We start from the raw sequence: 12,874 nt of genomic DNA on the forward strand, positions 1-12,874 counted from the left end.
ATCCTGTAACCATCTGTATTTTAAGGGTGTTATTAGTGTGGTCTGTGAAGGGGCAGCCCCGTAATTCATAAAAAGAAAAGCTATTTATATTCTGACCTCCCCAAAGTTTCCAGCCCCAGTTCCCATTTATAGGTGAGGAAAGGAAGGCCCATAGAGAGGATAAGGTGCCTAAGGAGTGATTATGAAGGGGCAGGGCAGGGGCAAACTTTGGCTGCTCTTAAAGGGTCCATGTTTGCTTCGGAGTTCTAAAATGACTAATTGTGTGACCTTAGGTGAGTCACTTTATGTCTATTTTCTCAGAGCCCCATTTAAAAAAGGGGGGTCCTTTTCAGCATTTCCTCTATTACTCTTTAATTACATTAGGTCTGACAACTGTGTCTCTTAAGGAAGAATGAGCCCCAGGTAACACTCAGAAAAAAAAAAAAATTAAGGAGCCCAGCAAGACCTGGACTGAATGTGCATTTATGGCCAGACTCACGAACACACATACACCAACTCTACACTCGCACACTCACATGACACACACACACACACACACTTTCATTACATACGCTCATACGCCTACACCCTGACACAGACTCATCCTTGGATACCCTCATGCACTTACATTCACCCACATGCACACACTGAGGGGCCCATCCACAGTCTCAAACCCCCAGACACACACACACACACACACACACACACACACACACACACACACACACACTCACACGCTCATACTTGTACATTCACAGGCTCACACTCACACACACACACACACACACACACACACACAGGCTCAGACTCCAATGTTTTAGGGGACCCTCTGGGGATAACCAGAGTCTCCATTGCTGTGGCTTCTGGGAAGTGGGTAGACAGTTGGGTACCACCTTATTTAACCTTTTCATTTAACCAAAGTGATCCCTGCTCCCCAGATGTTTTATTAAAGTAAAACTATGGATTCTGAAGACCTTTTCTTTTCACCTCTTGCAATTAAAGAGTCTTTTTTCCTGCTCAGAGGAAGTCCTTTTGAGTAATTGCCTAGGGGCCAACTCCTTCCTAAGTAAAGAAATCTTTCCTTGAGGCTGCTTTGCTGGTTCCCAGCTTCATCTTAATGTTGAAGGGAAGGTGTTTTTCCATTCTTCCTCTTTCCCAGGATGATGTAGAGCCTCCCACAGGCTTCTTTCTGCCCCTCTAGCACTTGGTAGATAACCAAGGAATGCTGGGAACACCTCTACCTAAACTGGTTTCCTATCACCTACAGTTCTTGTTTCAAGTAAGCAGTTTTATGCTCCTTGTTTTTAGCACATAGTTAGCACTTAATAAATGCTTTTTGACCAACTGACTTAACTGTTTGGAGGATACAAAGACAAAATAGAATAATTCTTGCTTTCAGGGAGTGACTGGAGCACTGAGAGGCTGCTTCTGAACATAGAAACTCCCCAAAATGTATCTTCGTTGCTCTTACAAGCTATCGATTATCCCTTAATTTGAAGCGTATTCCTTTGTGGCTCCAGCATGAAACAAATTATTTTTTCTCATTTCTATCAAAAAGAATATGAAGGAAAAGAAAAGAAAAAAAAACAATAAAAGACACAAAACAATACTATAAAGGTACCATAGTGGCTGAGTACAAATAAAAGGCCTTGTGAACTCTGGTTCTGAAGGACATAGGACGAAACCCATTTCCCTGTGCTCCAGAAAAATGCTGTGGATGTGCAATTTATTGTATACGACTGCTGCTTGGTTTTGCTGAACTGTTTTTCTTTATAACAAGTGAATGGTTTTTATGAATGGACATTAGTTAGGAAAATGCATGGCTTCTAAAGAACACAAAGCATTCATAAAATTTGGAAAGGGAGAGGAGACTGCCACAGGTATAGATGAGGATATTTCAGGGTTGCAAAGGGATGAAGACCCTTCATAGACAATGACCAATGATTCAGTAAATCAGTTATTCAAACTCCTGTCCTTGTGCCCCATCCTGAACTCCTGTTTCCATTCTGACCTTTTTCCATTTGTTTTTGTTCTTCGGGTTCCTTTCCATGAGAAGACAAGGTTGAGAGAGCTAGGGTGATGGTTCAATCTTGTTTTAAATAATTGTGATAAACGTCTTGTTGGAAATTCTAAACCAATGAGCTAAGTAAAGATTGCAAATTATTGTGGGTCATCTATAGCCAAGGATTTATTTCTCCTTATTAGCAGGGAAAATGGAAAAATGGAGGCAGAGATGACAGGAAGGAAGCATTTTTTCTTTTGGGGTTTTCTTGGCAAAGATGCTGAAGAGGTTCACCATTTGCTTCTCCTATTCATTTTACAGATAAATAAACTGAGGCAAACAAGATTAAGTGACTTATCCAAGTTCACACAGCTAGTAAGCTCCTGAATCTGGATTTGAACTCAAGTCTTTCTATGTCTAGGTCCAACACTATGCATTGTGCTACCTATTGGTAGAAAGTAAGGAAGGGTTTTTTTATGTCCTTTTTTTTTGGATTAGAGATAGAACTAGACAGTGACATTATAATGTAGTTCATGAAATATGATTTGCCCATGAATCCAAAGGGTACTTAATAATCGAGATAAAAGAAATATTATCCAAAATGTCAGAGAAATTGGAAATTCAACAGTTGTCATTTCATCCTAGAAAATAATGAACATGGACATTTTCCTTCTCAGATGTTGCCGATTATTTGATTGGTGAAGTTGAGAAAAAAAAAAAAACTTTCATTGAGATTTTGATTACTAAAATGTGAATTTGACAAAAAATTTTAATTTAATTTAATTCTTTAAAACATTAATCTTCATGATTCAGACCAGTTCCAATGGTCTTGTGATGAAGAGAGCCATCTACACTCAGAGAGAATGTAGTTCACAAGCATTTTTACGCTTTTTGTTGCTGTTTGCTTTCATCTTATTTTCTTTCTCATTTTTTCCAGTTTGATTTGATTTTTCTTGTGCAACAAGATAATTGTATAAATTTGTATGCAGATATTGGATTTAACATATACTTCCACCATGTTTAACAAATAGTGGACTACTTGCAATCTAGGGAGGGGTGGGGAAAGGGGGGAATTGGAACACAAGATTTTGCAAGGATTAACATTGAAGAATTATCCATGCACATGTTTTGAAAAAAAATTAACAAAAATATGATATGAAAAAATCATCTCCAGTTGAAATAAGAAAACATGAGTTTTGAGAATTGATGGTAGAAGGATTGTTTATTTGCTCACTCATTGGTTGATCCCTGAGAAATCAGAATAATCTGAAATCAGATCACATGAACAGGCACTGGTTTCAGAATCAAGAAGACCCAGATTTGAATTCTTGAGAGCCTGGGTACACCTCTTACCTACTTGATACTTTGATTTTCACTCAAAAACAACGAGGTTGGACTTGATGGCTTCCAAAGTCTCTTTCATTTGTGAATCTCTTACTGAGCTCTTTAAAAACATGGGCAATATTTATTTTTGTATCTTTGCCCAAAACAGGTGCTCAATTTAATTGAAATCAGCCTTGGGATTTCTGTGGTGTGATACTTTTCTTCCATAATAGGTGTGTTCTAAAAGGGTGAGGGAAATAGTAAAAAGCCACCTTATACCACAAACCATTTCTAGTCACCAAAGGAGCCATCATTTTCAAGGAGGCAAGTAGGGAGGGAGAGAAATAAGGAAAAAAAAAACAAGTAAAAAATGGGCAGCAGCATCTTTGCTTTCATTTCCAGTGAGTAGTATTTATAGTCTCATTTTTAATGAACTTGTACTGAAATTTGATTCTTGCATTTTATTATGCAAGAAACATTTATAGACATCTAAGTGCATCATTTGCATGAAATATATTATGCCCTTAAATATTTTAAGGTGGTTTTTCCCTTTTTACTTTTGATTGTCTGTAATTGGGCACATTGCTTAGACAACAGCTGGTTAAATGCTTTTAAAAGCTAAATGAAATGTGCTTGTCTTTCTCCTACCTTCATATAATTTCTGACCATTTTTCTTCTGGATAATAAAAAAATATATATTCATTAGACCTTAGGACAGTTCAGATTATCCTGAAGAAGACAGAAGAACAATCTTCTATGGAAATACACTGCAATCCTCTTGATTCTTTGCCACTATAAGGTTCTGAAAAATCAGGTTTATTTCTTTGTCATCCCATATAAAACTCAGCCTAAGGAACAGTGAGGTTCCATGTGTCCTGAAGGCACAAGTTGGAAGCAGAAGATTCTAGCAGCTGCTTGTTATCTTTTGTTTTCTAAAATGTCAAAATAACGGGACCATCTATTGGTATCATACTTAAATTTTACAAAGCATTTCCCTAATAACTCTGGGCAATATGTAGAAGATACAAGCATTCATTTATTCACATGTCACAGAGAAGGAGCTAAAGCTTAGATTTAGTGATTTCTCTATGCTCACCCACATAGCTTATGGGTGTCTAAGCTAGGATTCAAGTCCACATCTCCTGATTCCAAATCCATCTTGACGTGTTGCCTCTGAGGACACTGAGTCCCACTTGTGGCTGACATGGAGTCCTTTCGGCCACAAGAAGTGGGCGTCTACTCTTCCAGCCTTGGCTGAAGGGCTCCCAGTGCAGGAGTACCTCTGTCTGCTCCTTCAGGCAGTCTCTGCTCCCTTCCATAGGACGACTCTTGTTGGAAGGAAGTTTTTCCTCCACTGAGCTCATATTTGCATTTTTTTCAACTTCTACTCTTTCGGTTTTGAGAGTCCAAATAGGACACTTTTGCTTCTTCTTCCCCGTGACAGTTCTTTAAATCCTTTAAATGACTTCTACGCCCCATTGAAGCATTCTCTTCTTCAGCTGAAAATTGGCCACTTTCTTCAGCTTTCTCAGTTTCTTCATTAGCCCCTCAAAAAAGAATTGGTGTAAAAACAGCATTCTATATGGAAAATCTATTCGAACCCAGAATGCTGATAAGGATGTTGACTTGCCAATATCTTGTTAATATCCAGGAAATGTTATCCAGGGTTTCATAAGCAGTCATATGAGCACTTATCTTTAAGGTTTGCAAAGTTGTTTACATGTGGCTTTATCTCATTTGAGCCTTCTATTAATCCTGTGAAGTAAATGTTATGGTTTTTACACATTTTACAGATTAGGCAACTGAGGCTAAGTGACTTGCTTGCAGTGTCTCTGAATGGCCAAATTTGGACTTAGATCCACATGGATCTAAAGTTTATGTTACTCTGCTGCCCCACTTAGCATGAATCATAGAAGGGCAGTTCTAAACTTTGCCAATGATGATGCCATTAGAAGCTTATCCTCCGTAATATGGAGGGAGGCGCCTCCCTGAGGGTATTATGGGGAATCCTGGGTTGTCACCATGGAAAGATGTTTAATATGTAGTGGACTACCTGTCATCTGGGAGAGGGGTGGGGGGAAGGAGAGGAAAAGTTGGATCAGAAGGTTTTGCAAGGGTCAAAGTTGTAAAATGTAGTTTGTAAATAAAAAGCTTTAATTAAAAAGAAAAAGAAAAAAGACTTTGAAAGGACCCCAAGATAGAAGATGCAGTGTAAATGAGCCAGAGATTATACTAAGCTCAGAAAACTCAAAAACAAAAATAAATCCATCTCTAGCCTCTAGGCATTTACAGTTGGATTGCTTCTTAAGAGCACCCTCAAGAAAAAGGCAACATTAGGTTTCCATTGGAAGGACTGCGTGACTTATTGAATGATGCTCTTTATGCAGGGCTTTTTCCAAACAACATCCCTCCCCATGTTCCCCCTGCTCATGTCTTCTGTTTAAAAACAAACAAAAAGAAATAAATAAAAACCTCTATGCTCTCATCTACAAAGTTAGGAGTGAGCAAAGGAATTCTTGCTGCCTATGAATGGGTGCGATGGAATTATTAGATACTTCTACAATACTTCCTCAAAATAGAGGTAATTAAAATAGCTTCCAAGGGCTGTTTTGTGTTTATTTTGAATCTCTTGAGCCTAATAGTTCTTAGGCCACAAGAAGTGTTTTATTAGTGTTCATTGACTGATTGATACCTAATCACTTTTGAGCATCACACAACTACGGATCTGGGACTATTCGAGAAGTTCTAGGAAGGTAGATTTGGGGATGATATAAGGAAACACTTTTTAGTAATTCAAGCTTTGATTCACCATGTGATAGGTAAATGCTAAAACAGTGAGCTTCTGAGGCTGGAGATCTTTTTTTTGTTTGTTTGTTTGTTTGTTTTGTTTTTTTATTTTATTTTATAATTATAACTTTTTTTTTGACAGTACATATGCATGGGTAATTTTTTACAACATTATCCCTTGCACTTACTTCTGTTCAGATTTTTTCCCTTCCTCCCCCAACCCCCTCCCCCAGATGGCAAGCAGTCTTATACATGTTAAATATATTACAGTATAATTTAGATACAATATATGTGTGTAGAACCGAATTTCTTGTTGCCCAGGAAAAATTGGATTCAGAAGGTAAAAATAACAGTTTACACTCATTTCCCTGATTGGAGATCTTTAAGAAATTGTCAGATTTACTTGTGATTGTGCGAAATTATGAGATTGTGAGTAATACTCCAGAAGAGATTTATCTTGGATGTAGAAGCTGGACCAAATAACTTGAGAGAGGTCCCTTCTGATTCTGCCATTAATGCAAAACCATTTGCAAATAGCTTCTAGAGACTCTCACCATCAATATGGAAGGCTTTTGTTGTTGTTGTGGAGACTTTCTGCATTAATCAAACATCTATTTAAAGCATAAGAGTTTTAGGAGTTAGATTCACTACCCTTGGAACTGAACTGATTGTCTTACGGGTGGTGAATAGCCCATGATTCTGCCTTCTGGGACCCTGTCCCCTGAATCCTACCTGTCACTTGTCCCACATTTTTTCCTGACAACTCTATGTTCACATAAATAATTCAGCACAAGAATAATGTTTTCAGGTGCCTGCATCTCCTCCAGGGCAGGCTAGAAAGCCATTTTCAGAAGGTTTTATTATTATTCAGTGACTGACTCGGTATTTCACATTTCTGGTTTTGTAAGATAGAAAAAAAAAAGCCTAAAGGATTCTTTTTCATTTTAGAATTGGCTGTTTTCATCTAAATAATGATAAGCCATCTTTTCTGCAAGGTTATCTCAGCAGGTGCAAGGATTTCAGATATACACACATACACACATGCACACAGGCTGCCTTCTGTTAATGTGATTGATTGAAATGCAGAATGTGATTGGTCGGAGGATAAAAATAGAAAGGCAGTCAGTGAGGCTGGGCACGAAATGCACTCAGGCATAAGGAGAGCCTTTTCCTCCCTCCCTCTTTCTGTTCCTTCTTCCCCTTCTCCTTCTCTCTTCCCTTTCTCCCTCTTTTTTTTTTACTTCGTCCTCTCTCTTCTTTTCCCCTTCCCATCTCCCTCTTTCTCCCTCTTCTTTCCTCTCTTTTCCCCCCTCTTTTTCTTTTTCTCTCTCTTTTCCCTCCCTCCCTCTCTCCCCCATCTCCCTCTCCCTCTCCCGAAACTCTCTTTCTAGGCAAGGAGATTTACATCCCATTAGGAAGTCACTGGAATGGAAATTTTGTGCCATTGGGGAACATGTGAGAATTAAAAATAGAATTAACCCTTTCTTCCAATGGAGGTGCTTCAGGAGGGGAATTGGCAATGTGCCCAAGGAGCAGAGCTGATTGGGCTTTCTTGGGACACGTTCCCGAAGAGTTTCTGGACCTTTGCGTTTGTGAAATGGTAGTTCTCCTCATTTCCAAATACCCACCATGGTGCCATGGTGCCATGGTGATGGGCTGCAATTAGGACCTGACAACCAAGCTCAAAAGGAGACTTTGAAAGCATTGTCCCCAAATCCTGGAGACATTTAGATGTACATCTATGTCTGCATGCATTGTTTATTTATATATGTATCTATACATTCCAAATTCATATACACACACACACACACACACTCACTCACAGACAGATACATACCCCTTAGGTTTCTGCAACTGGAGATAGATAAGGTAGTGGACCAGAGTATGGGATCAGCACAAATGAGATTAGCATTATGGAACGGAGGCTAGAATCTTACAGTGATTGTCCTAGAAATGCTTTGGTAGAGGTTTATGCGTTAATTAATGTGCATAATGCATGCCCATTATAAGGTGGAAATTCATTTAAAGAAATGTGTGGAACATGGGATCCAGAATTTTATGACTTTAATAAATTACATGATTTTTCTGTGCCTCAGTTTCTACAATTGTTAGTGATATTCAGAAATATTTTTATATTGTTTTAAAGTTTGTCAAATGCTTTGCATGCATTATATTGTTGAGGGAAAGAGAAAGTTGGGTAAAAGGACTCATATTTAAAAGGCTGTGAAATGATGATACTTCAATTAATTTTCTGCTTAAGAGCAAGCTCCTTGGAATTGGTCAAGCTCATTGGAATTTCCAAAATAGAACATTCTCATGGGCTCCCAACTCTGGGCTTTTTAGTAGCTCTATGTGTAGAACACTTGGGATTTTTCATTGCAGGGAAAGAGAAAAATAGTTTTAGCTGCCATCATCAGTATGGGCTTTAAGGCTGACAGAGCACTTTACATACATTATCTCACTTAATTGTGATAAACCTAGTTTTTCATGTAAGTTTCATGATGTTGTGATTGCCTGTTGACAAGGCGCAATCTAGACCTTGAGCTAAGCAATATGAGGAATCAGGAAGAGAAGTTAGTCAGCGGAGTGACATTTTTCAGTCATTTCAAGGTTTGAATTGAATCTAGAACTTCCTTGGCCCAAGTCTAGTCCTCTTATTACAATGCCATTCAATCCCCATCGTTTTCCCATGGCTTTTCTCTTGGGTCGCTTCCTTCCTCTTGGTTGTAGTTACTTTATCAGAAATAAATATGTGCAGAGTCTCTATTTCTGAATCAAAGGAAAGTCCAGTTCCCCTCCAGTCTTGGAAGCCCTGTTTCTTTCTCCCCAACAAGTGGAAGATGCTTCCTTATCTGCCATGAAGTTTCTTTTCCATGTCTTCAGGATTTCCTTCATTAACTGGCTAGAAATCTGGGTTCCTAAGGAAACTCCATTTCACAAATACAAGACAAAGAAAATTTTACTTGGAAAGATATAGTTCATATGAAAAAGTTCTGAGGGGCTCTAGAAAACCACAAGAGCAATATTTCTTAATACTATAACATATATATATACATACATATATATATACACATACATATATGTATGTGTATATATATACATATATATGTATACATATATATACATATATATGTATGTGTATATATACATATATATGTATACATATATATACATACATATATATACATATATATACATACATATATATATATATATATATATATATATATATATATATATATATATATATATATATATATATATATGAAGCCAAGGAAGGTAAGGTATTGAATCTTAGGCCACATTGAGAAAAGGAGTGTTTGCTGGGAGAGGAAGCAGTTCTGCAAAAGGCCGCTTGCCTCAGAGCCTGTGGAGCACGTGGTGGCCAGTTCTCGATGACCCATTTCAGGAATGACACGGAACAAAGGAAAGCATGTCCAGAGAGAATGGTGAAAGGGGAAGCAGTTAAAGGCACTAGGAATGTGGAGCTTGAAAGAAATGTAGGGAAGTTCTGAGAAAAGAAATAGTATTCCTGGTTGGGAGTTTAGGAAGTTTTCATGGAGATGGCATTGACCAAAGTTTTTGAGGGGTGGTTGCATCCTATGGGATAACTTCTAGTTCCTAAGCCTAGAGTCAGATCCTTAAACAAACAACCAAAAAACCTCCAGATCTTTCCTTTTCAAATTGTAAATAATTCCTTAGACTTCAGGCCAAAACTGATGTCCTTGAAGGGATCTGGATCCTCATTCAACTGATATTCCCTGACCACGTAGATCAATGGTGTAGTGCCAGCCCTGGAGTCAGGAAGACTCTTCATGAGACAAATCTGGCCCTAGATCCTTGCTTGCAGAGTGACTCCATTTTTCAGAAAGTCATTTAAAATTAATTTCAGTTCTCTAAACCTTTTACCTAAAGTATCACATTTGATACTCCTAACCACCCCAGTGAGGTAGGTATTCTTATTATTCCTATTTTATATGTGAGGAAATTAAAATTGAAAGAGATTAACTGCCTTGTCCAGGATCTCATCAGCCCGTCACATGTAACATTTGAATTCACATTTTGCGGTTCCAATTATGACACTCTCTGTGCCCAGACATCGCCTTGCCCGTGCAATAGCTAAACCACTTGATACTCTAAGATATGCCTCACACCCAGAAAAGAAATCACTGTGTGCATGGCCTAGGAGTTGTTGAGACCTCCATGGGACGTCCAGTCTCTTGTGTGGCTCAACTGATTACACGCTGACCAGGCAGACATGGGAACTTGGCAATTAGCCTTGGTTAATGGGGACTATTATGTAGGCAGATTTCCACGCCACCCCCATCTATTTTAAGGGACTCGGGCTTGGAACTACTGATACCCCAACACTCCAGCAGACAGAGTCTCCCATAAATTGTCTGCTATACGAGGTGTCTGCTCCTGCCTGAACAGGCATCTTTCTAGTCCCGTGGGTCACACAGAAGTCTTTAAAATCACATAGACCTCCAATCTGGATTGTTCCTGGAATTCACCTTTGAGAAATTAAGAGCGGGGGACAATGTCATATCATAAATCTTGTCGGGACTGTTCTGTCACTGCAATGATTAACTGACCCATTAGTAACTCTACCATCTAGTGGTAGATAACCCCGGAGGAAAACAAAGACATCAGCAGAGTAGAGGGAATGAGTCCCACTGTAAGCTCTGTCCCTTATTCTGTGTGTACACATGTACATATGCATGTGGTTTTCTATGTCTCTCACTACACGTACCTATATTTTTTAATCAGTAACATGCACATGGTAAGTGCATGTATAGACCATTCCACATGCATGTGCAGAATGTGTTTGTATGTGTGTACATGTCACTTGTGTGACTTTGCTACTGTAGGCAATTCCCAGATCAGCCCTTATTTTATAACGTATAGTCCTACATGATACATGCACACACATATAGAAATACATACCTACTATACTATACTATATGGATACTATACATATGTAAACCTATGTATGTAAACTATACATACATATACATATTATACAATATGTAAAACTATAGTATGTGTATGTACATGTATATATATATATATATACATTTTGTGTGTATATATACATGTATATGGGTACACACATATATACACACACATATATATATACACATATATACACACATATGTAGGTTTATATATATATATATACATGCACATATATAAAATAAACATATGTCTATATGTCCATTACATCTATATACATAAGGATATCTGTAATTCTTTTTTCAGATTTTGCAGAAATGAGGCCGGAGTAACAGATGTTGTGCTTGTTCTCGTTATCATCATTATTGTTATTTTAGAAAGCAAAAACAAATGGTTCTTGTGTTGACCTGTATCAGTTTCAGTTCTGCTTGTTAAGTCACTGTTTTGGGTCCAGCCCATAAAGATGAGGTTAAGAATAGCAAATGTAGGAATGGATGAGCTTTTGAAAAATTGAAAATACACAAAAAAGCAGTTGGAGCTCTATTGAAAAAATTTTTATCGATTTTTTTTTTTTTGTCTCAATCCCCAGCCTCAGAGCCCAACTTGAAGGTGCGATCCCGATTAAAACAGAAAGTGACAGAGAGGAGAAGCAGCCCCTTACTCAGGCGGAAGGATGGAAATGTTGTCACTTCATTCAAGAAACGAGTGTTTGAGGTGACAGGTAATTGAGGCCGAGCCACACTGACCCTCAGAGGCATAAGTGTGCCTCTTGCTTGTAGCATCTGAAAGTTGTTTTAAAGGGGGCCATCATTTCTGAGAAAAGCCTGTCATGAAAATGCACTGAAGCTGGGTCTTTTTTTTTAACCAACGAGGTAAAACACAAAATGAATGACTGGATGAACTCTGTGGCGGCCGGGTCTAAGGCCGGCAGGCCAAAGCTCACTGTAATCTCTGCAGAATCAGGCAGTGAAGTTTGGAAATTCCAACCACCTTTTTGAAAAAACGAAATCGGACTCGGAAAGTCTAGCAGCCTCCCCCAGCTCTCCCCACTGTACTTACATGTGCATCTGGGAAATGAACCTCTCGTTGGATGATCCAAACTTTGTTTCTTCCACATATTGTCTCAGTTCCTTAATGGCTTTCTGTGTTAACTGGGTATCTGGGGTGAAGGAAAGGAGAGGGCAATTTGTCAACTTTCACAGAGGAAAATTGCCATTTTCCCCAGTCTCAGATGAATTTAGTCTTTTTTTTTTTAAACTTTCACTGATATAATCTTCCCCTCCCAACCACTGGCTTAGGGGGAAAACAGGTAGAGAAAACAACTTGTTGTCTCCCAGAGCCCCTTCTGCCTGCTTGATCTGGTCTAAAATCAGAGAACATCTAGGTATTCTTGGGGAAGGGTGGATGGGCAACTGAAGCAATAGGAACCCTTTGTGTTTGTGATTCTATAAAGACCCAAACAAATTCCATCCAAACAAATTCCATTCGAGTCAAATCTTATCTTACTTTGAACCAAGCAATCCCACCTTGACTTCTTGGTCATCACCTTTGCTTTGGAACGTTTCATCTTGGTTATATGTCCAGCTTTGAGAGGTTGGTCCCTATGGTCTTAGCTGTTGAAGCTTCTCCAAGTTAACACTTGTGTCATTGACCCCGTTGGCACTCTGGTGCAGCCTGACGCCTTTCTCCGAGGCCCATTTTTAAATGTGTGAAAACACATATATGGAATCACCAAGGAAACCAATTATATTGAAATAGTTTCCAGAAGTTAAGAAAAAAAAATCATGAACTTCCAGTTAAGAGCTACAGCTCTAAGTTGACCATTGA

At 38.6% G+C, this 12,874-nt stretch overlaps 1 protein-coding gene across 1 annotated transcript in view; it reads left to right on the plus strand.

Moving 5' to 3' along the window:
• HDAC9 (histone deacetylase 9) overlaps positions 1-12,874 on the plus strand; it is a 697,702-nt gene that overhangs the window by 282,513 nt on the left and 402,315 nt on the right. Inside the window, 1 exon segment of the mRNA XM_074268892.1 lies at positions 11,637-11,768. Coding sequence (XP_074124993.1) covers positions 11,637-11,768 — 132 coding nt within the window.

This window comes from Sminthopsis crassicaudata, chromosome 5 (assembly GCF_048593235.1).
Source record: "Sminthopsis crassicaudata isolate SCR6 chromosome 5, ASM4859323v1, whole genome shotgun sequence".
Taxonomy (NCBI): domain Eukaryota; kingdom Metazoa; phylum Chordata; class Mammalia; order Dasyuromorphia; family Dasyuridae; genus Sminthopsis; species Sminthopsis crassicaudata.